Genomic DNA, 23,180 nt, shown 5'->3' with positions numbered 1-23,180 from the left:
CACCAAGTGATGATGATGGTAATAGTGGTGCTGGAGCTGGGGTTGGGGGGGGTGGCAGTGGTGGTGGTGGAGGCGGCGGTGTAGAATATAATTATGGATATGATACAGGGACATCATTTGGAAGGGATATATATCCTTCTGATCCTTATGGACTACATGACATACCTGAAAATTATGACTTGGGTATTCCTCCAGGGAACCAATCTTCACAACCCAGGAGAAGGAGTGCTCGTGGTGACCCTAGCGATTCTACTGAAGATTCATATGGTGTGGTTCGTAGTTTTGGCGACTTTGGTTTAGATGGTTCATCATCACAATCATATGGATCTCATCCAGCATATCCACATTATGCATCTCGTGACTCACATTTTTATCCTAGTGGATCAGGAATCTCAGGATCTAGTGAGTCTTCTTCTATACACTACCCAGAGCCAGCCCCTGCCCCAACTTATAGACATTATTCAGGAGAATTTTCATCACCAGTACATTTTCAAGAGCAACAACAAAATGACGCAAACTTGGGTTCATTTAACTATGTATTTCCACAAGGATGGGGAGATAATTTCCCATCCCAATCTCAAGATACAAATGCAAATTATGAAGACCCTCCACGTCATTCTTTTTGGTGGTGACGTGTTATGTTATAAATTTGTAATATTGTATTCATGTATTTTCAACTATTTATTGATATTTGATATTAATCACTTTTTAAATTCATGTATGTGTAATCACTGTAATGTGTATATTGAGTATTAAGTCTATTGAGTATTGATTCATTTTTAGTAACTTTATGACTTTAATTAATTGATTCTTACATTTCTACATCTTTTTACTCATTAAACTAATGTAAACTATAAAAAAATATGCTTTTTTTTGTAAACAGCGCACTAAAATTAATATAAAAATCATAATGCCTATTAAAAAGCATTTGTAGGGTGAATGAAAGCCTTCAAAATTCATTAAAAATCATGTATTAATGGATTTCATGCTTATTTTTTAATTTTGGCATGGTTGTGCATGTGTGAAAAAAATTCACGACCGTTACGCCCGCTTCCCGTTACGTAACACCCGCGTCTCCCGCGACACCCGCGACCGTTTCGCGACGTTACCCGCAACCGCGATTTCAAACCATGACCATATGCTTATATGCTGTGATGTTAGTCAAAGGAGACTAAATTCCATCTTTTTCTCCATTGTGGGATGGCGAGATACCATTGGAATGCTCTGTTTCCTTATTTTAGCGAGGCATGGGCGTTCATGCAAAATGTTTATGATAATTTGTTGGTTTCAGGGGTTTTGGAAGGGCAGAAGAGGGAGGACTTTATGGACTGGAGCAGCATATGCCATTTTTTGGACTCTTTGGATTGAGAGGACTGAGAACTTCTCTGATTTTTCTTTGGGAGACAGTTGCTTCTCTTGCTTCTCTATTGAGCTCAATGTTTTGGGGATTTTGGAGGTTTGTGGTGTTCGACTTCTTGTAGAGGATGCCTTGCTGTCCATCACTTGGTACTTTTTAAAACTTTAATGGAACCTTTGTTATCTAAAGAGATTATTTGCATTGCTATTGTCACAAAGTCTAAGTTCTCACAACACAACTTGACATTGTGATGGCACCAAATCGCACTTGGTTAAGCCAATGTCACACACAATGTAACTCATTGGTTAGAAGTCTTGCAAGTGTGTAACAAGAGAATGACATACACAAGGCAACAATATTACAAGAGTGTAAAATCTTGAGGATTATTAGGAATCCCGAGAATAATGGGTTAATGATACTAGAGATTGTATAGGGATTTCTAGCCTAATACTTGGGCAAATTTCATGTTCCTATTTTGGGCAATTCTTTCCTTGTTGATATACGGTTTGTATTATTTATAGAGAGTTGTGATTGTACAGAATTAACTCAAGAAATTCAAAAATCATTCATTCTGATTTCATGGTATCGGAGCGAGGAGATTAAACCTAGCTATCAATGGCGAAAACTGCCGGCCAAAGCAGAGGTTTGATAACCTCTGAATCTCACAAGGATGAAAACGAAGCTATCTCCACCATGGGCTCAATAGAACTCGACAACTCGTCCTTCCAGCTCACAGTGGAGAAGATGAATGGAGAGAATTTCCAAGAATGGGCACAATCGATCAAACTTGTGATCAATGGCAAGGGAAAGTTGGGATTTCTTACCGGTCTAGCTAGACACAAAGACCTGCCTGAACCGAAGCTGCCGCCTTTCAGAAATGGAAATTGAAGAACTCTATGGTCACGGCATGGCTGGTGAACTCCATGAAGCCGTCAATCAGGAGGACTTATCTCTTCCTGCCGTCAGCGTAGGAAGTCTAGGATGCCGTCTATGAGACATACTCCGACGCCAAGAACTCTTCCCAAATCTTCGAGCTTAAGATGCAACTATGGCAAATAAAGTAGGGAGAAAGGGATGTTACGAATTACTATATGGAGATGACTGCTCCTTGGCAGGAACTTGATCTAAGTTTCGAAGATGAGAGGGAACGCCTCGAAAATGAACAGGTGTTTGAGTTTCTTGCTAGTTTAAATTGGGCCTGTGATGATGTTCGTGGAAGAATCTAGGTCGTCATCCCTTACCATCAACACGCGAAGTTATCTCATAAGTGAGACGAGAAGAAAGTAGGCGTAAGGTGATGCTGAAGGAGACAATCTCTACCGACCATATTGGACCAGAAATGTCTGCCTTGGAATCTCGAGGAACTCTTCCAGGATCTAGTTCAAGACAACAGAAGAGACGCCCCTAGTGTGAACACCATCGGAAAATTGGCCACACTAAGGAGACATATGGGGAGATACACGGGAAACCAGCCGACCGGAAGCCACAGCAAGGCAACAAAAATCGGGGCTACTAAACCACGATTGATAATCAAGCCGAGAGACCTCAAAGGGAGAAAAGCAGTAATAGTTCCAATTCAAGTGGTGCATTTAACTCTGAGTAGTTGGAACAACTCTACAAGATGTTCTCTACCTTTCTGACTTTGAGTCAGTCTTCCACAAATATTTCTTCGGGTTTTTTAGCCCAAAGAGGTAATTTTTTGCAAGCCTTGAGTATAACCTCTAGATCCAAAACTCCTTGGATTATTGATTATGGTGCCTCTGACCACATGACCGATGCCTATCATCTTTTTTCATCATATTCACCCTGTGCTGGAAATTTGAAAGTTAAAATTGCAGATGGATCACTCTCGTCTGTCGCAGGCAAAGGGAATATCCGATCCATTAGCCAGTTAACTAAGAATTCCAATTGTTCTACTAAATTTCTTCCCTCTCATTGTTTTTTTTAGGACCTATCATCAGGGAAGACAATTGGCAGTGATAAGGAGTGTGAGGGACTCTACTACTTTAAGGAGGCTAATGTGAGTGAACAACGCCAAATTGCTATATGTGATTCTGCATCTGTTCCTAAGGATAGCAATATTTTGTTATGGCATTTTAGAATGGGTCATCCCCATTTCAAGTATTTGAGACAGTTACTTCCTTCCATTTGTTTAAATAAAACATCATTTGATTTTCAATGTGAGATATGTGAAATTGAAAAACACCAACGTACTTCTTTCCCAAAGTCCAAATACAAACTAACCTCGCCATTTACTATGATTCACAGTGATGTATGGGGCCCGTCTAGCACTCTCAATCATACCCACACAAAATGGTATGCGTCCTTGAAGTAGCTCATGCATTGCTGTTTACTACCAATATACCAAAAATGTTTCGGGGTGATGCCATTCTCACAGCTACATATCTCATTAATAGAATGCCTAGTCGAGTTCTCTCTTTTGCCTCACCTCTTCAAAAATTCCAGGCATTTTTTCCAAACTCTCGTCTCAGCTCAAATCTCTCAAAATGTTTGGTTGTGCTGCTTTTGTCCATATACATTATCGACATACTCTAGATCCACGCGCCCTCAAGTGTGTCTTTCTTGGCTATTCTCCTAACCAAAAAGGGTACAAATCTTATGATCCTGCAACAAAAAGGGTATTTTTTAGTCTTAATGTTCTTTTTTTGAAACTACTCCTTACTTCCAAAAGCTCTCGCTTCAGGGGGAGACTTTGAGTAGTAAAGAAGCTCAAGTTTTTGACTTCAATACCTTTATTACTAAACCTGAGCATGTCCCAAACATTGAACCTGTCCCAAACACTGAGCTTGTCTTGAAAAGTGCTTCCAATCTACCAAATATAGAAGAAAACTTGAATTCAGGGGGAGATGCAGGAAAACAATATAACAAGGAGATACCTGTCTACTCAAGAAAGCCAAAATTAAAGGACACAAAGAATCTCATACCTGAGGCACCAAAAGAGTCAAAACCGGTGATAGATCCAAGCAACCATGAGTCTTCATCCACTCCTGATCAGGTAATGTCTTCAAGTAATCTTGAGTCCTCCTTTGATAAACCTGCGCAGGCTGATCTCAATTTACCCATTGCTCTCAGGAAAAAAAAAAAACTCGGTCATGTACTCTCCATCCCATTTCCTTCATGTCTTGCAATACTTTGTCTATAGGGTGTCGTGCTTTTACATCTACTCTTGATAGGATAAAAATTCTAAAGAATATTCAAGAAGCCCTTGAGATCCCTGAATGGAGAGAGGTAGTTATGGAGGAAATCCAAGCCTTGGAAAAAAATGGAACGTGAGATGTGATGAATCTACCGAGAGGGAAGAAACCAGTGGGCTGCAAATGGGTGTTTACTACGAAATACAAAGCTGATGGGGTAGTGGAATGGTACAAAGCCTGCCTTGTTGCAAAAGGTTTTAATCAAACCTATGGCATTGACTACACAGAGACTTTTGCACCCGTGGCAAAACTAAATACCATCCAAGTTCTCCTAGCCTTAGCAACCAACCTGGATTGGTCATGCCAGCAACTTGACATCAAGAATGCTTTTCTGAATGGCAAACTAGAAGAATAAGTCTTCATGACAATACCACCAGGCCTTTGTAAAAGGGGTGAAAAAAACAAAGAATGCAAACTCAAAAAGTCCTTGTATGGACTCAAACAATCTCCAAAAGCCTGGTTCGATAGATTTACAAAGATGATTAGGAGCCAAGGATATCGACAAGGACAATCAGACCATACTATGTTCTTCTGGCAGTCTAAAGATGGGAAGAATACAATTCTGATTGTATATGTCAATGACATCATCCTAACTAGAGACAACATAGCAGAGATGGACAAGTTGAAGAAAGTCTTGGCCACTAAGTTTGAGGTAAAAGATTTGGGACAAAAGCGATATTTTTTGGGGATGGAAGTTGCTAGATCAAAGAAAGGAATCAGTGTTTCTCAAAGGAAGTATGTCCTAGACCTCCTAACTGAAACTGGCATGCTTGGGTGCAAACCAAGCGATACCCCCATTGAAGCAAGAAAAAGGAGAGAAGACATCAGAAAACCTGTTGAACAAGAAAGGTATCAGAGATTAGTTGGCAAACTATTTACTTATCACACACTAGACCCAACATCGCACTTGCACCAAAGGAAAGTCACCTAGAAGCAGTGTACAAGATTCTTAGATATCTCAAGGGAACTCTAGACAAAGGACTATTCTTCAAAAAATGTGAAAGCAAAGAAATAAAAGTCTTCACAGATGTTGATTGGGAAGGATCAACAGAAGATAAAAGGTCCACTTCCGAGTACTGCACCATTGTATAGGGAAACTTGGTGACTTGGAGAAGCAAAAAACAAAACATTGTGGCCAGAAGTAGTGCTGAAGCAGAGTCTAGAGTAGTGGCACAAGGGATATGTGAAGGACTATGGTTATGGAAACTCTTGGAAGAGTTGCATGTCACGTTAAAGTTTCCTATCAAACTCTACTGTGATAACAAAGCAGCCATTAACATCTCTCTCGATCCTGTCCAGCATGACAGGACCAAACATGTAGAAGTGGACAGACACTTTATCAAGGAAAAGGTTGAAGAAAGAACCATTTGCATGACTTATGTTCCTACCAAAGAACAAACAGACGACATCTTCACCAAAGGACTACCTCGACAAAGTTTTAATGATTTCACATACAAGTTGGATATGGTCAACATTTATGATCCAACTTGAGGGTAAGTGTAGAAATCCCGAGGATTATTAGAAATCCTATAATGGGTTAATGATACTAGAGATTGTATAGGGATTTCTAGCCTAATACTTGAGCAGATTTCAGGGTCCTACTTTAGGCAATTCTTTTCTTGTTGATATATGGTCTGTATTATTTATAGAGAGTTGTGATTGTATAGAATTAATTCAAGAAATACAAAAATCATTCATTCGGATGTCAAAGAGCAACACCTCCCAACCTCTTATTCAAATTTGAGGATTAAAAACTCATAAGATATGCAAGAGCAGCATACACAAATACTTTAAAGTATGCCATGCCACCCACATGTCATACTTATACAATTGGCACCCCCAACTGTCTAGGGTCAGCAATTGACAACTCCAACTGCCTAGGTTATGCTGGACACAGCTAGCATTTGATGAGAAGACATAACCGACTATGTCTACAATTATGTGGCTAGAAATACAGCCATATGTAACCCCATGGGTTCTCCCTTCAAACAAGCCTACATGCAAACCCCTACAAGAAAACTGTCAAGTAACTGCCCTTTTTGGTGAATATGTTAACACTGCATCATTGGCAGTACACATAGCCTACAGGTCAACACCATGTGTCATGCATGGTTTCCCCTTAACATGACTTATCCCACGCACAAGCAAGCACCATATGTCAATGAGGCACTTGACATCTACCTAAGTTAACTATCCAACCATGTCAATCAAAACCAGTCATTGTAGCTAGGGGGTGTAAGTGAGTCAAGCTTACTTGCAGGATACTCAAACTCGACTCGTACCCGAACTCAACTTGACTCAATTCTACTCGATTTTGAGTTGAGTTTGAGCTACTCAAGTATTTTAATGAGTCAAGTTCAAACTCAATAATAGTATTTGAATCGAGTTTCGAGCATTATTGAGTTTTTAAATTTTATTATTTTTATATTATATATGTCATTTAATATACATTCTATAAATATATTCAATATTATATGTACAATATATATTTATATATGTATTTAATATTAATTTATAATCGAGTAAAGCTCAAGTTTTATGAACAAGTAACCGAGTCGAGATCGAGTTTAACAATTATGAAATTGATTGAGTTCGAGTCAAGTTTCAAGCTTAACAAATTCAAGTCGAGTCAGGTTTGAGTATTTTACTGTGTCGACTCGCTCGTCCCAAATACACCCCTACTTGTAGCAACCTTGTCAAAGACCATGGTCCCAACCATGTCCATCTATGACCATGCCAAGTAGGCAACTTAGCATCCATGTGCTCCCTCCATAGCAACATAGAATATAAATTGGCAGAATGTCAAGATAACCCAATCCATCTCATACTATTGCCTTGGCACATGAGTTAGCAACACCACGCCCTTGGCAATGTCAAGGTGATCAAGGGTAACACTATCATTAGTCTCACTTATGGCCTGCTTGCCTCTTCCCTTCCTGACATCCTATACCTTTTTCCAACATGAATCTCATTTCAGTGAGGACTAGACTTATCCTCAAAAGCCCTTAGGGCTTGTTTAATTGTCCCATTCAGTTTTCATTTTCACTTTTATTTTCCAAAGAATTATGAAAAATTCAGCTTACTTTTCAGTTTTGCAACATCTGTATGAAAAATGGAAAATAATAAAAAGTTTTGGCACCATCCATGTGTGGAAAATAGTCAATTTCCCATTTCTAATTTTTCAAATAAATAAAAAACCGCTGCTTTGTCTTCCAATTTTCTAAATCCGCATGGAAAAGTTGAAAACATCTTTTTATTTTTTTTCTAGATTTTAAATTTCTCATATAATTTTTGGAAAATCAAGAAAGGTATGATTTTTTTTAAGTTATTTGGAAATCTAGAAATGAAAAATGAAAACTATTTTCTGCAACTAAACAAATTCTGCACTATTTAATATAAATCTTGAAAATTTTGAACAATAAGGTGGCATTTTAACAAGTCTTTGAAAAAAATTTAAAAATGAAAATTGCCCTTTAACTTCTCCAATAAAAGTTCATCATCACCCTGAGACAGGCTCACCTTTTCTTCATCATCAGTCAGTAAACGCCCTGCCCTCTGTAATACCTCCATCAGCCACCAGTATATCCTCACTGACAATAGGCTGCCCGCCTACAATCACATCAAATAGAGTATTCTGCTCTTCCACCACAGAATTTTCAAAGTTTCTCATCGTTCAGGCTCAAGAATCCTTCTAAAGCCTGTTGTATATCTATAAAAACTACTTTTTGCCAGGACATTAGATTGATATGAGAGAACTGTTTTCTCTGTAAGCTCTGCTCCTTCAGACCCACCAAAGCTTCTCAGATTTCTCCGCAAGACTTCAGTGCCCCCGTTCATGAGCAGCGTAGGACCTCAAAGGACAATCCATCTTCTCCCATAACCATTTTTCCGTCTTTTGCATCCGTACAACAGTCACCGCAAAAGATGAGATTATGTTCAACAAAGTTGGGCTTACTCTGTCGTACCTTCTGAAGCCATATCCCCCAGCCAGTTAATGATTAAAAGAGTTTGGCCCAAATTGCTTTACTGGATAAGCAGGCTAAACAACAAAGCTTGAATCCCAAAACAAGTAACGACATTAATAAATCAAACGGACTCCTTCTCGCCTGACCCAATAGCCCCAATTTTAGGTCCCGTTCCATTTAAATTTAAAACGAATCATACAAGATTGAAGACCGAAAATCACAGCCATCAAAATAATCACATATTCCAGCTTGTGATTTCCAAGTCCGGAGACTTTCACTGAAGGAAGTCCAATGAGCACAACCAGCACCAGCCCTCAATACTTCAACAAATTTAGGCCTCTAATTTCATCTCTCGAAAACTGACCCCAAATTTTGTTTCGATTCCAATATTTTGTTATCGACCACCACCATCAGATTCTTGGAGTTGCAATCTCAATATTTGAGTTCTTCCTTACTAGATAGCCCTCTCGCACTGCAGCAATCCCTCAACCAAGATTCCACTATTTTGAATAAGCTCCACCATCCAATTGTTTTGGCACCAACTGGGATCCTCATTGAGTTAACTCCTCCAGATTGAAGGTCCTTCTCATTACTAGCAACCAACCCATCTTCAAAAATCTCATAAGCAGTAAGTAGCCAGAAGTCCAGTAGGTTTCCTCTTTGCCTGATCAGAAGACCTTCAACTGTTCAGCAATCCATTTATATGTGTTTTCCTGCACCATAGAAGAAGCAATCTGTGTCCAGAAAACTCAATAATACCAATCTTTGTTCCATCTCCTAACTTGAAGCAAATAGCAAATGCCAAAGACAAGAACAAGTAAGCTGCTAACAGCCAACCACCCATTCCCTGTATGGAAAATATTTTCTACATGAAGTTTTTCTCATAAGAATGATGTAGAACTTCAAACTCAAACCACTGAAACTTAATTGACAGGTGTTTCAACATAAACTCTTCATCAAATTTTCAATGTACTTGATGAAGGTTCCTACTTCTGCATAATACCCTGTCTCTCACCAAAAGACAGATTTTTTTTATTTTTTTTTTTTGGATAAACAAAGAACTGCATTAAAGGAAGAAATAAGGATTGTAAAAGAAAACGGAAAAATAAAAAGGAAAGATTCAGGAAGAACAAGATATCCTTCCACTACAATTGGAAAGCAATTAAACAAAAAGGTAAATACAAGACAAATCAAGAAAGTAACACCACCCAATCCAGCAGCATGTCTTCCAGAGAAACATGCCGAAGAATCCACTTGCCAAACACCAAAGGGATGCCAAGGAGATCACTCTACTCCAAAGCATATTACTAGAAGTGGCAACACCTTTGTTAATGGTTATTTTAGTCTTTTAGTATCATTAGTGTGCTAGGGTAAAAAATTAATAAGTGAGAGTTAGTAAGAGTATTATGGTCATTAGAATGTATTTCATATGTATTATAAATAAAGAGAGAGACCTATCATTGTGTTATATCTTTCATTTTACCTAAAATCTCAAGATGGTATCAGAGCAAGTTACCAAGAGGTCCTAGGATTTAGTCTTGTTGCCGCGTTAATTGTTTGATGTTTAAGAAATTACTTTATTCCATATCATGAGTGTTAGTTATCATGTGTTTATCTCCCCACGTGCTGTCAAGCTGCATGTGCAAGGGAGTTTTAAAGCTTGATATACATTGTTGGCCCACAACCCAACAGCTTAAGCTTATGGCTATGAGAGGACAGCCTTTGCCACGCAGGGTGATTCTAGTCTTCAACCAAACAACTGTAGAAGTCATCAAGGTGGTTCAAGCAGCTGTGGTGGAAGAGATGGATGAGGTAAGAGGCACTCTTTGCAAATGTGCTCATTATCAACAAGGTGGTTATACTATTGAGCAGTGTTCGGATCCCCACGATAAATCTTCACATATTGCCAATGCAGCCACCACTGACTCGACACCTTTGGGGCCAAGTGGAGAGCAACATACTATATCTATGTCAAAGGAAGAGAATTCCAAGTTCCAGAAGTATCAAGCACCACAGCAAGCTTCTCTTCCCACGGCATCCCTTCTCAAAATAGGTTACCCCACAGCTTGCCTGTTGTCCAGTACTTCTCATCCTAGTCCTTGGGTTATAGACTCCGCTGCCGCAAATCATATCACAAATATACCTAATTTCTTTTCTACTCACCAATATCCTGAAAACTTACCTCGTGTCATTCTAGTTGATCGAACTACCGCTGCCTTAAGGGAATGGGAGCTGTAAATCCCACTTCCTCCATTTCTATTCCTTCAGTTTTGCATATTCCCAAGTTTCCTTTCAATCTTATGTCAATTAGCAAGATTACCAATTCTTCAGTAACATTCTTTCCTAATTCTGTGGTCACTTGGGATTTGAAAACAAGGAAGATGATAGGTGGAGGATGTGAAGCTAGTGGACTTTATCACTTTGAGCTGCTATCTCCTTCTACTGCCTGCACTGCTGCTGCCACACCTCTCCAAATTCATTGTCACCTCCATCATCCTTCATTGGAAAAGTTGAAATGTCTAGTTCCTGATTTGAGTTCTATGTCTAGTTTTGATAGTGATTCTTGTCAATCGAAAAAGCATCATCACGTCCCTTTTGCTTCCCTAGTCAATATGCAGGCAGCAAGCCCTTTCATGTTAGTTCATTCTGATGTTTAGCTCCTAATCAAGTTGTGTCCAAGTTGGGTTTCCGATACTTTGTAATATTTTTGGACAATTATTCAAGGATGACTTGGCTTTATTAAATAAAAGATCTTTCAAAATTATTTCATACATTTATGCCTTTTGTTCTGAAATAAAGACTCAATTTGTGTTTCTAGTTTGAATTATTCATACTAATAATGCTGAAGAGTATTTCACTACTCAATTCACTACTTATATGACTTAGTTTGGTATTGTTCGTCCATCATCCTGTGTCAGTACACCTCAACAAAATAGGGTTACAAAGAGGAAAAATAGACATCCTTGAAATCGCTCACACCTTTATCAAATACATGTACCTAAAGTGCTTTGGAGTGATGTTGTACTTACTACTATCTTATCAACCGAATGTCGTCTCTATTCTTACTGGCAAAATTCCCTACACAGTTCTCTTTCCTTATTCACCTTTATTTACTCTACCTCCTCATATATTCGGGTGTTTGTTTCATCAACTAACTCTCAAGGTGGATAAGTTGGATCCTTGTGCTATAAAATGTGTCTTTCTGGGCTACTTATGCACTCAAAACGGATATCATTGTTAGTCCTACTCTAAATTGCTTCTTTGTTTCTACTAATGTTATCTTTACACCATACTACTCTCAGTCCCTGAGTGGTTCTGATCTTAATAGTCTTTTCTTTTGCCTTATCTACAAAATTCTAGTTTGTTGTCCTTACCTAATCATCCACCTATCTCTCCATATAATTTGAATCCTTCTCATCGCCTCAATCGTCCTAATTTGTAGGTGTATTCACAACAGCGGCTCCAAAGAAGAGAATCCCCCCTAACTTTTACTACCACATGTTTGGTTTCCTTGTTTGATAATCATAATTCCCACAATGTTGATCCGCCCATTGCTGTCCCAAAAGGTAAACACACATGCACACAACATCCCACCTCCAACTTTGTTTGCTATGACTTCGTATCACCTTCCTAAATTTTTTTGTGAAGCCTTAGCCCACTCTAGATGGAGGAATACAATGGTTGAAGAGATTAATACTTTACAAGTACAATGATATTAGGGAATTGGTTTCTTTTCCTCCTCACGAATCTGTGGTTGGTTATCATTGGGATACTATGAAACTCAATCCTAATGGTTCTGTGGCACATCTAAAGGCACATCTTGTTAGGGTTGTTCACGGTTTTGGTATCCGAATCAAACTACTGTTTACTAAACCAAACCGATCCTATCAGTTCAAAGATTTTCTAAACCGAAACCAAACTAAACACTTTGGTTAACAAACACAATGAATTTCCAAAATACGGCAAGTTTACTGTAGATTGGGTGAGGTAGTTGACTAAACAAGGCGACGATGAGGTGGTATCAGATGTAAGAAGATCTAGAAAGGCCGAACGAGGGAGTGGAGGCTAGAGATCTATAGATTTGCTGGCCGCTCGACCAGAAAATCGCCATCGCCACTCGGTGCCGTTAGAGAGTGGAGAGTGGATTGGGAAGAGAGTGGAGAGTGGTGATGTCATCATGCCGAGATGGAGAGTGTAGAGTGAAGAGAGTGGAGAGTGGAGAATCTGGATAATGGTGATGGAAATTGGAGAGTGGAATGGAGATTTTGGAGAAGCAGAGAGAGAAGAGGAGATGTCGCTTGCTGACTGCTGAGTTGCCAACTGTGTGACAACGAGACGGGTAATGGCTAGGCCAATGAGTGTCGAGTCTGCCGACTACCAGTGCCTTGTGGAGAAGAGATAGAGATTTAGCCATTTAGGCCTTTAGGGTTCTTTAATTCTTCACAGATTTGTTTTATTATATTAATGTAAAATATAATTATATTAACTTATTAGTATATATAATTATATAGTTATAATTTATATATATAATTATTAGTTTCAGTTCAGTCCGAGTAACCATCGGTTCAAAAGCAACACAAACCGAAACCGAACCAATATCCGAAATTCTAAAAATATTTGACTTGAAACCAAACCGAACAAGTTGGTTAACCAAAATTTTGGTTCGGTTTTCGAATTGTTTTTAACAACCCTACATCATGTTGCTAAAGGGTATATTCAAGTGTATGGTTTGGATTATTCTAACACCTTTTCCCCGGTTGCCAAACTTACAGCAATACATTTGTTCACCTCCTTGGCCACCACTTGTCACTGGCCTCTTCATCAATTAAATGTGAAGAATGCCTTCTTACATGGTGATCTTGGGATAAAGGTCTATATGCAGCAACCACCTAGATTTGTCGGAGTCAAACTAAGTTTGTCGGCTCAAGAAAGCATTATATTGTTTAAAAGAATCTCCCAGAGCATGGTTTAGTCGATTTAGAGTTGTAGTATTTGAGTTTGGCCTTTGATAGCATGCAATGGATTACTCTATGCTTTATCATCATACTTCATAGGGTAAAATCCTTCTTATTGTGTATGTGGATGATATTGTAATTACAGGCAATGATGATAAAGGCATTCAAAGCCTAAAACATTTCTACAGATTAAGTCTCAAACTAATGATCTGGGACCATTAAAATACTTCTAGGGAAGTTTGCTATGTTCATTCCCAACACCACAAAGGTGAGCGATGGCAAAACTTCACCAGCATTTCCTACAACTTGACAAAGGTGTTACGGAAATATTTGGGTGAAGTAATTGTAGATGTTCAGCTACGTTTAATTGTAGATGTTCAGCTACATTTCAAATTGTGGTGGCAGGTCGCTAGAAGGTAATATAGATGAAGACAAGGTTTTCAATTTCGATTTCGATTCAAACTCCAAAGCTCTAAAAGTATGGAAATTTCAACAACAAAATTGATTTCAATGTTAAATTTGATTTCAATTTTAAAAAAAAAAATAATGGAAATTAGTAATAAAGCATGGCATTCTTTTATGAAACTTTAGAAATGGTTAATAGATGTAATAATATTTGTTTTTGGACTAATATATTACAAGTTAAATACATTTATGTTGTGTATGAGTTGGAAAAGTTGTAATACAACTTGTGTGTCAAACATATGTATAAGATAATTTGCATTAAACAAATTCAATTAATACAACCGAAATTCCTAAATCATTTAACTAATATTTATTATACAACTAATGATAATTTAGACATGAATGGTGAGATAAAAAATGTTGTTGCAAGTTTACTTTTTCATATAATTTCAAAAGCCCTTGTAACAATTTTTTGTTTCAATAAAAAATAAATAAATTAAGAAAGAAATTTCACTTCGGGTCCTAAATCTCTCGTTTGAATTTGGAGGAAATTTCATTCTATAGTTAAAATTTTGACAAGTCTCGCTAAAATATCAACGTTTTGGTAAATTCTGGATGATTCGTTGAAATTTCAATGGAAATTATGTGAAATGGAATTCAACTACTATTTCGATTTTGAGGGTGACGAAAATTGGAAATCTCAACAAAAAATTCGATAATTTCGTGGAAATTTAAGACCATGGATGGGGACAAGGGTCACGACCATCAAGCCCTCTCTAGAAACCAAGTTATGACGGCCAACGTGTTGTAGGTGTGGCGGTGTGGTTAAGATGAACAAGGTTGAGCTTCCAAAGTGAGCAATGGTCATTGTTATTCAGTCAAAATCAACCATAGCCAATCAAGCGCCAACCAATCAACAACCTCCAAAGGCCACAATCTTCATCAACCAGTTGGGATTTGCCTACGAAGATAAATAAGGTTTTGATGAAGGAGTAGTTCATCTCAAATGCTGCTAGGGCTGCACTCAAGGGTGAGTTGCAACTAAAGGAGCCTAGGGCTTCATTGCAAGAAACCACAATTGTTTGATCAGAGAAGAATGTCCACACAGTCCAGGTATCTAGGGTTTTGGAAGGAGCTTAGAAGCTAACTGAGGCAGCTAGGTTTGTGCTTGGGGAAGATGAGACGAAGAATTTTTGGCTGGGAAGTTTTGTTTTCATCTTGGATCTAGGCTAGGTAATTGAAAAAGGAGCAGTTTCTTTTTTAAACTAAGCTGGGCCAAATTAATGGACAAACCCATATTTCTTGGTACAAGCGAATTGGTCCATCCATTGGAATTGGAAACAAAGGAGGTTTCTTCTAAGCTAAGTCATTCTCAGTTGGACCATTCCTTTAAACAGGCCCATTGTTTGAATAATGTGGATTGAGCCCAAGAGGCTGGTGTAAATGTTTACACAATTGTTTAGTTCTCAAATAGCACCCAAGAGGATCCTTAAAAAGAGTTTCTAAAGCGCAAGGATGTTTGGCTGGGAGTGAAGATCAAAAGAGAGTTGGGTGAAGTTGTTACGGAAGGATCCTCTCAGCAAGAGCTGCAGCTACCAGAAGTTGGAGGTCAAATTGAGGAAGATCAGAAGTTTCCTGCATTCCAAACCCATAATTCTCCCATTAATCAGTGTAGGCAGAGAAGTGCAAAACCTCCAACCATAATAATATAAAAGCACTCCAAAGAGGCTAGGCACACCCAATTTTCTCCAAATATCCAAACAAATTATTCCAGTCCCTAAGAGAAGGGACGATGTGAAAATAAGTGAGATCAGGTTTTTTTATTTCTGAAATAGAATACACAAATATCGGAGATGGGGCTTCTTATAGATTAGATTCATGAACAAGGATGCTTTGGATCAGATTATTCAGATTTATTAGGTGTGCTTCTTTGCAGTCTGTTCTCCTGAGGATGACTTAGAGAGAGAATATTAGTTCAAGGAATGATAAAGAAAATGAGGGGGAAGACAAGGATGAACAGAATGAGATCAGTTATTCTCCTCCTACTTTTATGTCTCATTTTCAGCATGTGGTGGATAAGAAGGTTATGTGCTTTGCTGATTTGGAGGGAAATGAATTCCTTCTGGATGGTGGTAAAATTAAGGCTAGGACGGGACAACAGGAATTGGCTAAATTGCAGTGCTCTATCAACTACGATGGGAAGAATTTGAAACAAGGTTTTCTTAGGTAGCATTTGTTTGGGGGCGTTTAGATGGTGTGGATTTTGTTTAGGTTCTGTTTGGGGGTGGGGAGTTGTGGTCTGGGTAGTCTTTTTCTTTGTTTTTCTATATCTACTTTTTGAGGATATCTTGTCCCCTCTGGATTGTAATCTCTTTTTCTTTTAATATATCTTCTTTTATTATCTTAAAAAAATAATAGACTAAATTTAATTAACATTGATATAAATAGGATTAAAAACTATATCATGTTTCTATATGGCTCCAACATATTGCAGTATCCCATCCTACAGTACCTTCATTTGACAAAGTTTCACTCACTGGAGACATAAGTCAGAATAAGGATCTCATATATGAGTGCAAGATGCTTACAATTTCCTAGAAAAAATAAAATAAAGAAATGATACAAAGAAATGCATAAAAAACTGACCAGGGTCAAGGGGAAAGAATAAACCATAAGGTTCCAGGATTTCATTAAGTTCAATCCATCCAATCCCAGGCTCCACAGTAACATCCATATCTTCCACATGTAATGACTTAATATGCTGCAATTTTTAAAAAGATGAAGCAATATAAGAATGTAGAAAGAAGATGTTTCCAAAATAAATTTGTTTTTGCCAAGCTCTATCATTATTTTCTTCCAAACAAAATTTATTCACGCGGATACATTTTGTAGCAGGTATGCTTTAGTTCTTACCATAAGGACTTATGCCAGATATCTCAAACTAAATATTCAATTGAAGTGTAATATGAACAAGAAATATAATTAAGCTCAATTCAGAAAAGAAAGCATAATAGAGCTTCAGTTTCATACTACGGCTGAAAACGTTAACAGGCACATCAAAATTGCATAAACAGCACATTCCCCACACATATGTGCACTTGCATGAACAGCACATTCCCCAGTGCATGCACCCAAGAAACATCATGTTAGATTACCATTTTGCCTAAAATCTTAAGTTCTTAGGCTGTGAGCCAACAATGTTATCAAGCTTTAACTCCCCAACATGTGCAGCCCGACAGCACGTGGACTTCGTGGAGGAGATAAACACATGATAGATAACATTCATAACAGAGAATACAATAATTTTTTGAACTCCACACAACAAATGCGGGCAACAAGGCTAGAACCCAGGACCTCCTGGTAACTAGATCTGGTACCTAGTTAGACTACCACTTTACCTAAAAGCTTAAGCTATTAGGTTGTGGACCAACAATGTAAATCAAACTTTAATAGATGATATAGATCAAAACAGGCCAGATGCAATGAACAGATGCTCTACAAGTGCTATACCACTGAGATACATAGTCAAGCTTCATGACTTCAACAAGGACCATAACATTAGACCTCAAACTATTGGACCACCATGGATCAAACATGGTTTCGATGAGCATAAGAAGTAAGAAAACACAAAAGTGCCAAAGATAAGTTTAGCAAGTAATATAAAGGAAGAGTTAAGTATTGTGAAAGATATACATGCTAAGAGGGGTATATATAGTGATGGAGCTAGCAAAAGAAAGGAGGTTAAGAAACGAGGGGATCTTTCAGATAATGATAGTGATGGACTTGGTGAGTTTGATTGCGATGGGGTGTTGCTTTGGGGTGGGATTTGGGAACAATATGGATATGTTTCTGATTCCTGCAATGTGCTGGGGGATTTATCATATGTACATCCATTCCTGTTGAAGGATTGGAGAGAGCTTCTATTTTTGAAGATACGATTTGGTTAATAAACTGCAGTACAAGGATGGAATTCCACCTACACCAATGGAGAAGATTCCTACGAAGGCTTTATGGATAAAATGGATTTAAAGATAGGTGATCCAAAAGGATTTATAGTGCGCTTCCATAGGGGTAAAAACAAATTAAATAAGGGTCAAAGGGAGTTAGCAAACTTGAAGTGCTCAGTGAATTACAACAGAAAGGGATTGACAAGCACTTTCTTGGTGCTTTTCTTTTTTGGATGGACTTCTTTTCCCATTAGGTTGTAACTTCACTTTCTCTATCTAATACACCTTTGAAAAAAAAAAACACACACACACACACACAACATACACACATACACAAAGACTATACTTTTTTATATGCTTGATGCAACTGAACCAAATTAATTTACTAAACTTTTTTATATGCTTGATGCAACTGAACCAAAATAATCTAACTATTGGCAAAGTACCGAGTCTGCTGCACAAATTTTACAGCATTGTTTGACTCCTTAACATTGTTGAGGAAGAATGTTGAGTTAGTCCAAGCACCATGGAAGGGCTGTTTCTCACTAGATTTGAGGTTTGGGCAGGAAAGATGCTACAATTTTATGGGATTGTGCTGTAATTACTATGAGGTGATGCATTTGATTACAGAGAAGTTCAAGAATTTTTCAAGGTAAAACCCACCTGAGGAGTTTGCTCTAAGATAGCGAGCTCTTCCATGCCAAACTCTGGGCATCAGTGGCAGGCACTTTTCAGGAGTTCCATTGTCTCATTATCTCATACTCAAAGTCACCACCGATCTTTATTGCATTGATTTTGTTATGAATTTTTTAGTATTTTTGTTTTTGTTTTTTTTTTATCCTTTTATGTGTGGACTTCCCATACCCAGCTTTGTATATTCTTCTTCCTTTTAACAAAATTTTCTTTTCTTATAAAAAAAATATGAGAATGAAAATCTCTCCAAAGTTAGCATGCTCTTCCAAGATATGTTGATACAAAAGAGTTAATGCTGTTCAATTAAGAAACTTAAGTAGCACACAAAAGAGATTCAGTTTCATCTTACCCATATCAAAATTTAATTAGCCGACATCATTAATCCACATGAAACTTATAAATATAATAAAAATAATTTTATTAAAAAGGCATAGGTGCGTGCACAATGTGTTGTTGTCATACAGGTTGTTGTCATACAGTATTGTTTCAATTAAATATGTCAGGCCTGGTGGATCTACAACTAACTCATCCCTCCAGCCAACAGTTCTCTTTTTACTCCTCTTTCTCCATCATCTATCTCTTTTCTTAACCCTAATCTCATTTTTTTTAATCACAAAAGAAATTTATTAATAAAGAGAAAAGAGAGAATTACAACCTAGACAAGGACACGAGGTCCAAAATGCAGAAATAGAAAAATAAAACAAGAAAAATAATCAAAAGAAATTAAAACAAAACAAAAAGTAACAAAACCTAACTTAGAGAACCCTCTTTAGGCACTTCCCTTCGTAATTGATAAAGCTTTGTAATCTTGCTAGTTCTCCATGACATCCAGTCGCTTTTCTTTCTTTTCCTTTTTTTTGTTTTTTTTTTTTATAGAAAAAGGAAATTCATTAAATAAAGCAAGAATGTACAATCAGGAGAGAAGACATCTTCTTAACGAAATCTGGTCATCTCCAGGAAAACCAAAAAATAGAAAAAACACAAAAAGTAAAACAGCAAAAAAAAATCAACAAAAAGAGACTGCCAATCGTGCCGACCATCTGAAATACGCATCCCCTAAAAAATTTCCATTGCCCACACACCATAAAGAAGCCACAAAAAGAACCTTTTCCACACCAACCAATATGGTAACTTCACCTCTGAAAATATAAGCGGCTACATTCCTTCCACAGCCCCAAAACACTGCAAATAAAGCACAATTCCATAATGCAATTCTCTCCTTCTTCCTCCCAAACCCCACAAAAGATATTGCTCGAGAACTCCTCCACTTTCCCAGCTTTCTTCAAAGTTATTGAATAACTTGTTCCAAACCTTCCATGCAAATTCAGACTGCAAGAAAATATGCGAAACATATTCCGAACAATCAAAACAAAGCATACATGTATCAGGCGAGAGAACCTTAAAGGTCTCCTCAGCTGCAACAAGTCACTAGTATTTATCCTATTAAGCACAACCAACCAAAGAAACGCTTCGGTTTTTTTTTTTTGGGGGGGGGGGGGGGGGGGGTTGCGCGGGCTGACCCGAATTTACAAAAAGATTTAAAAGAATAAACACCCAAAGAATCCAACAACCAAGATCAACTATCATTTTCGAAAGACACCCTACAATTATTCAACATTGACAAAAAAGTAGATAAAATAGTCATTCAAGGCTCTCCTAAAGTCAAAATCCCAAGAAGGTGAAGGAGAAGGACCACCTGAGTCTACCCTAAAAGACGAAATGGGATCATTTTGCCTGAGCTCAAACGAAATAGGCAAGGAAAAGAGGCGGACAGAACAACATTCCCCATCCATGGGTCTTTCCAAAAATGGATATTACAGCCCTTAACCAAAACAAATTTTGCATGGGGAATAAAACCCAAATGAGTATCCCATCCATTCCAAATTTACTTTTGATAACTTTATACCACAGTGAAGAAACCTCTAGCGGGAACCGCCAAAGCCACTTAGCTAGAAGAGTCGCGTTCTTAGACACCAAATTTCCAAGACCCAAACCACCCTCCCTCTTAGTCCGCAAACCACCTCCTAACTCACCAAATGATCCCTAGAACCCACTACCCCCAAAGAAAATCTCTCATAATTCTCTCAATATTACTAGCAACTCCCATTGGAATCTTAAAGATAGAAAGAAAATACAATGGAATACTAGAAAAACAGGCCTGAATTAGAGTAATCCTCCCTCCCAAGAAACAAGTACTCCTTTCCACCCATCTAAATTCTTGGACACTCTCTCCACCGCTAGATCCCAAAAACTAGATGATCCAGAATTACCCCCAAAGAGAAGCCCTAAATAGGACAACGGCCAACCAAAGTCAGCACACCCCACTTCCAAGGCTAATTCCCCTAGCACACTCTGCAGGCATGTTAATAGCTGCAATACCACCCTTTCCCATATTAATCTTAAGCACTGATACCCTTTCAAAAGTTTGAAGAAGCCCCAATTTATGAAAGAAGGCCTATTATCCTCCAGAAAAAAGATAGTATCATCTGCAAACTAAAGGTGTGACACCATGATCTCCTCCCTACCCACTTTAGGCCTTTCACAAAACCTCTATCCACAGCCCTATCAACCATCCTACTCAAAACATCAGCCACTAACACAAACAAAAATGGAGAAAGAGGATCCCCTTGTCTAATCCCCCTTATGGCCCTAAACCAAGATTTAGGCTTACCACTCACTATCACGCAAAATTCACATTAGGCATACAACCTTTCATCCATCTACGCCATCTCTCCCCAAACCCTTTCCTCACAAAAATCTTATCCATAAAGTTCCATCTCACTCTATCATAAGCTTTTTCAAAATCCAACTTAAAAACAAGCCCCTTCTTCTTCCTCTTCCTAATATCAATCAGGATTGCATCCACAATCTGTCATCCCTCCACAAATGCACTGTGGGCCTTACAAATGGTCTTATCAAGCACCACATTTAACCTCTTGGCTAGCACTTTGGTGACTATTTAACAAACACTCGAAACTAGACTAATCGGTCTATAATAAAAAAATCTTGACAAAGCTACTTTTCTAAGGCACCAAAGTCACAAAAGTACAACTAATACTCTGACTTAAAACACCATTCTAATAGAATTCATTGAAAACCTCCATTAGGTCATTCTTCACCACTGCCCAACATCTTGATAAAAAGCTGAATTAAAACCATCCAGCCTAGGAGCTTTATCCCTCTCCATTCCGAAAACTGTATAACTTACTTCCTCTTCCTCAAAAAGTCTCTCTAAACAAGTATCCTATCAACAAGCAAAGGATCCCAGTCTAATCCTTGCACCATCGGTCTACTCTCACCCTCCTTAATATACAGATTATAATAAAAATCAGTGATCTCAAAGGCAATTACACTAGAATCCAAGATAATAATGCCCCATATCCACCTCCATCTTCCTAATCAAATTCTTCCTCATTTTTCTATTGGCTATCCTAAGTAAGAATTTAGAATTACAGCTGCCATCTCTAATTCATTTAAACGTTGTCTTTTGCCTCCAACTTCTCACTCCTTAAAGATCAGCTCTTCTAATTTGTTTTTCATAGAAACCCTTTTAGCCTCTTCCTCACTTGAAAGGGCCACTCTTTCTTCCTTTCTAGCTAACCCTTCCAAATCTGCTAGAATAATAGACTTTTTAAACCTAATATCTCCAAACACCTCCCTATTCCACATTTTAAAATTTTCTTTCAACCTCGTCAACTTCTTCATAAATCTAAACCCTTCCCAGCCCCTTTCCACATCCTCACTCCAAGAATCCCTAACCAAGGTTTGAAAGGAGTCATGCTCTAACCACATATTCTCAAACCTAAAAAGGATGGGGACCCAAGGCACTTTCCCAAATTCCAAATTCCAAATTCCAATAAGATAGGAAAATGGTCAAAAGTGGGTCTAGGTAATACTACTTGAGAAATATTAGGAACCTCCTCCTTTCAGTAGTTTGACAACAAGAACCTATTGATTCTATTAACCACCTCCCTAGCCCCACCCACTAACCACATAAAACTACCATTGCCCAAGGGAAGATCACTCTACTCACACTCCTCAATAACCAAATCAAACTTCTACATAGATGCATTAACCCTCCCACCCCCCTTCCTTTCATGAGGGAACCTAACTGCATTAAAATCACCTCCCACAATCTACCTAGGTGAGCAAAAACCAGAAACAAAAGCAGCTCATCACAAAAATTTCCTCTAAGAGCAGGCCTAGAAGGACCGTACACTGAGGAAATACACCGTTGACCCCTATCTCTAATATCAAGCAAGAGAGAAAAAAATAAGAATAAAAAATAAAAATAATAAAAATAAAACCCCCTAAAGGATCCACTCTAATGATAGACCGAGTGTCCCACAACACTAAAATGTCGCCTACCGAACCCCAAGATGGTACAAAAACCCAATCCTTAAATCACCCTTTGCAAATCTGTCCAATTACCTCCTCGTCTACTAACTCAAGCTAAGTCTCCCGTATTAAGACAATATCGGGGGAATTCCTTAACAAAACCTCGCTAATCAAACTTCTCTTCATAACATCCCCTAGAACCCTAACATTCCAACTAATAATCTTCATAATCTAACGAGCTTACCTCTTTTCCATGTCCGCTTCCCTCCCCTATAATTGATGGAAGAAATCAAATTTTGTTATTA

The 23,180-nt window shown here is 38.1% G+C and overlaps 1 protein-coding gene across 3 annotated transcripts in view; it reads right to left on the bottom strand.

Moving 5' to 3' along the window:
* LOC131167121 (D-lactate dehydrogenase [cytochrome], mitochondrial) overlaps positions 1 to 23,180 on the bottom strand; it is a 147,778-nt gene that overhangs the window by 97,634 nt on the left and 26,964 nt on the right. For all 3 annotated transcript variants that reach the window (XM_058125947.1, XM_058125961.1, XM_058125954.1), the window contains exon 6: positions 16,544 to 16,658. In XM_058125947.1, coding sequence (XP_057981930.1) covers positions 16,544 to 16,658 — 115 coding nt within the window. The remainder of the gene's footprint in view (positions 1 to 16,543; positions 16,659 to 23,180) is intronic.

The sequence above is a fragment of the Malania oleifera genome, chromosome 1, assembly GCF_029873635.1.
Source record: "Malania oleifera isolate guangnan ecotype guangnan chromosome 1, ASM2987363v1, whole genome shotgun sequence".
NCBI classification, from domain to species: Eukaryota; Viridiplantae; Streptophyta; class Magnoliopsida; order Santalales; family Ximeniaceae; genus Malania; species Malania oleifera.
This window is presented reverse-complemented; position numbering and strand designations above follow the sequence as displayed.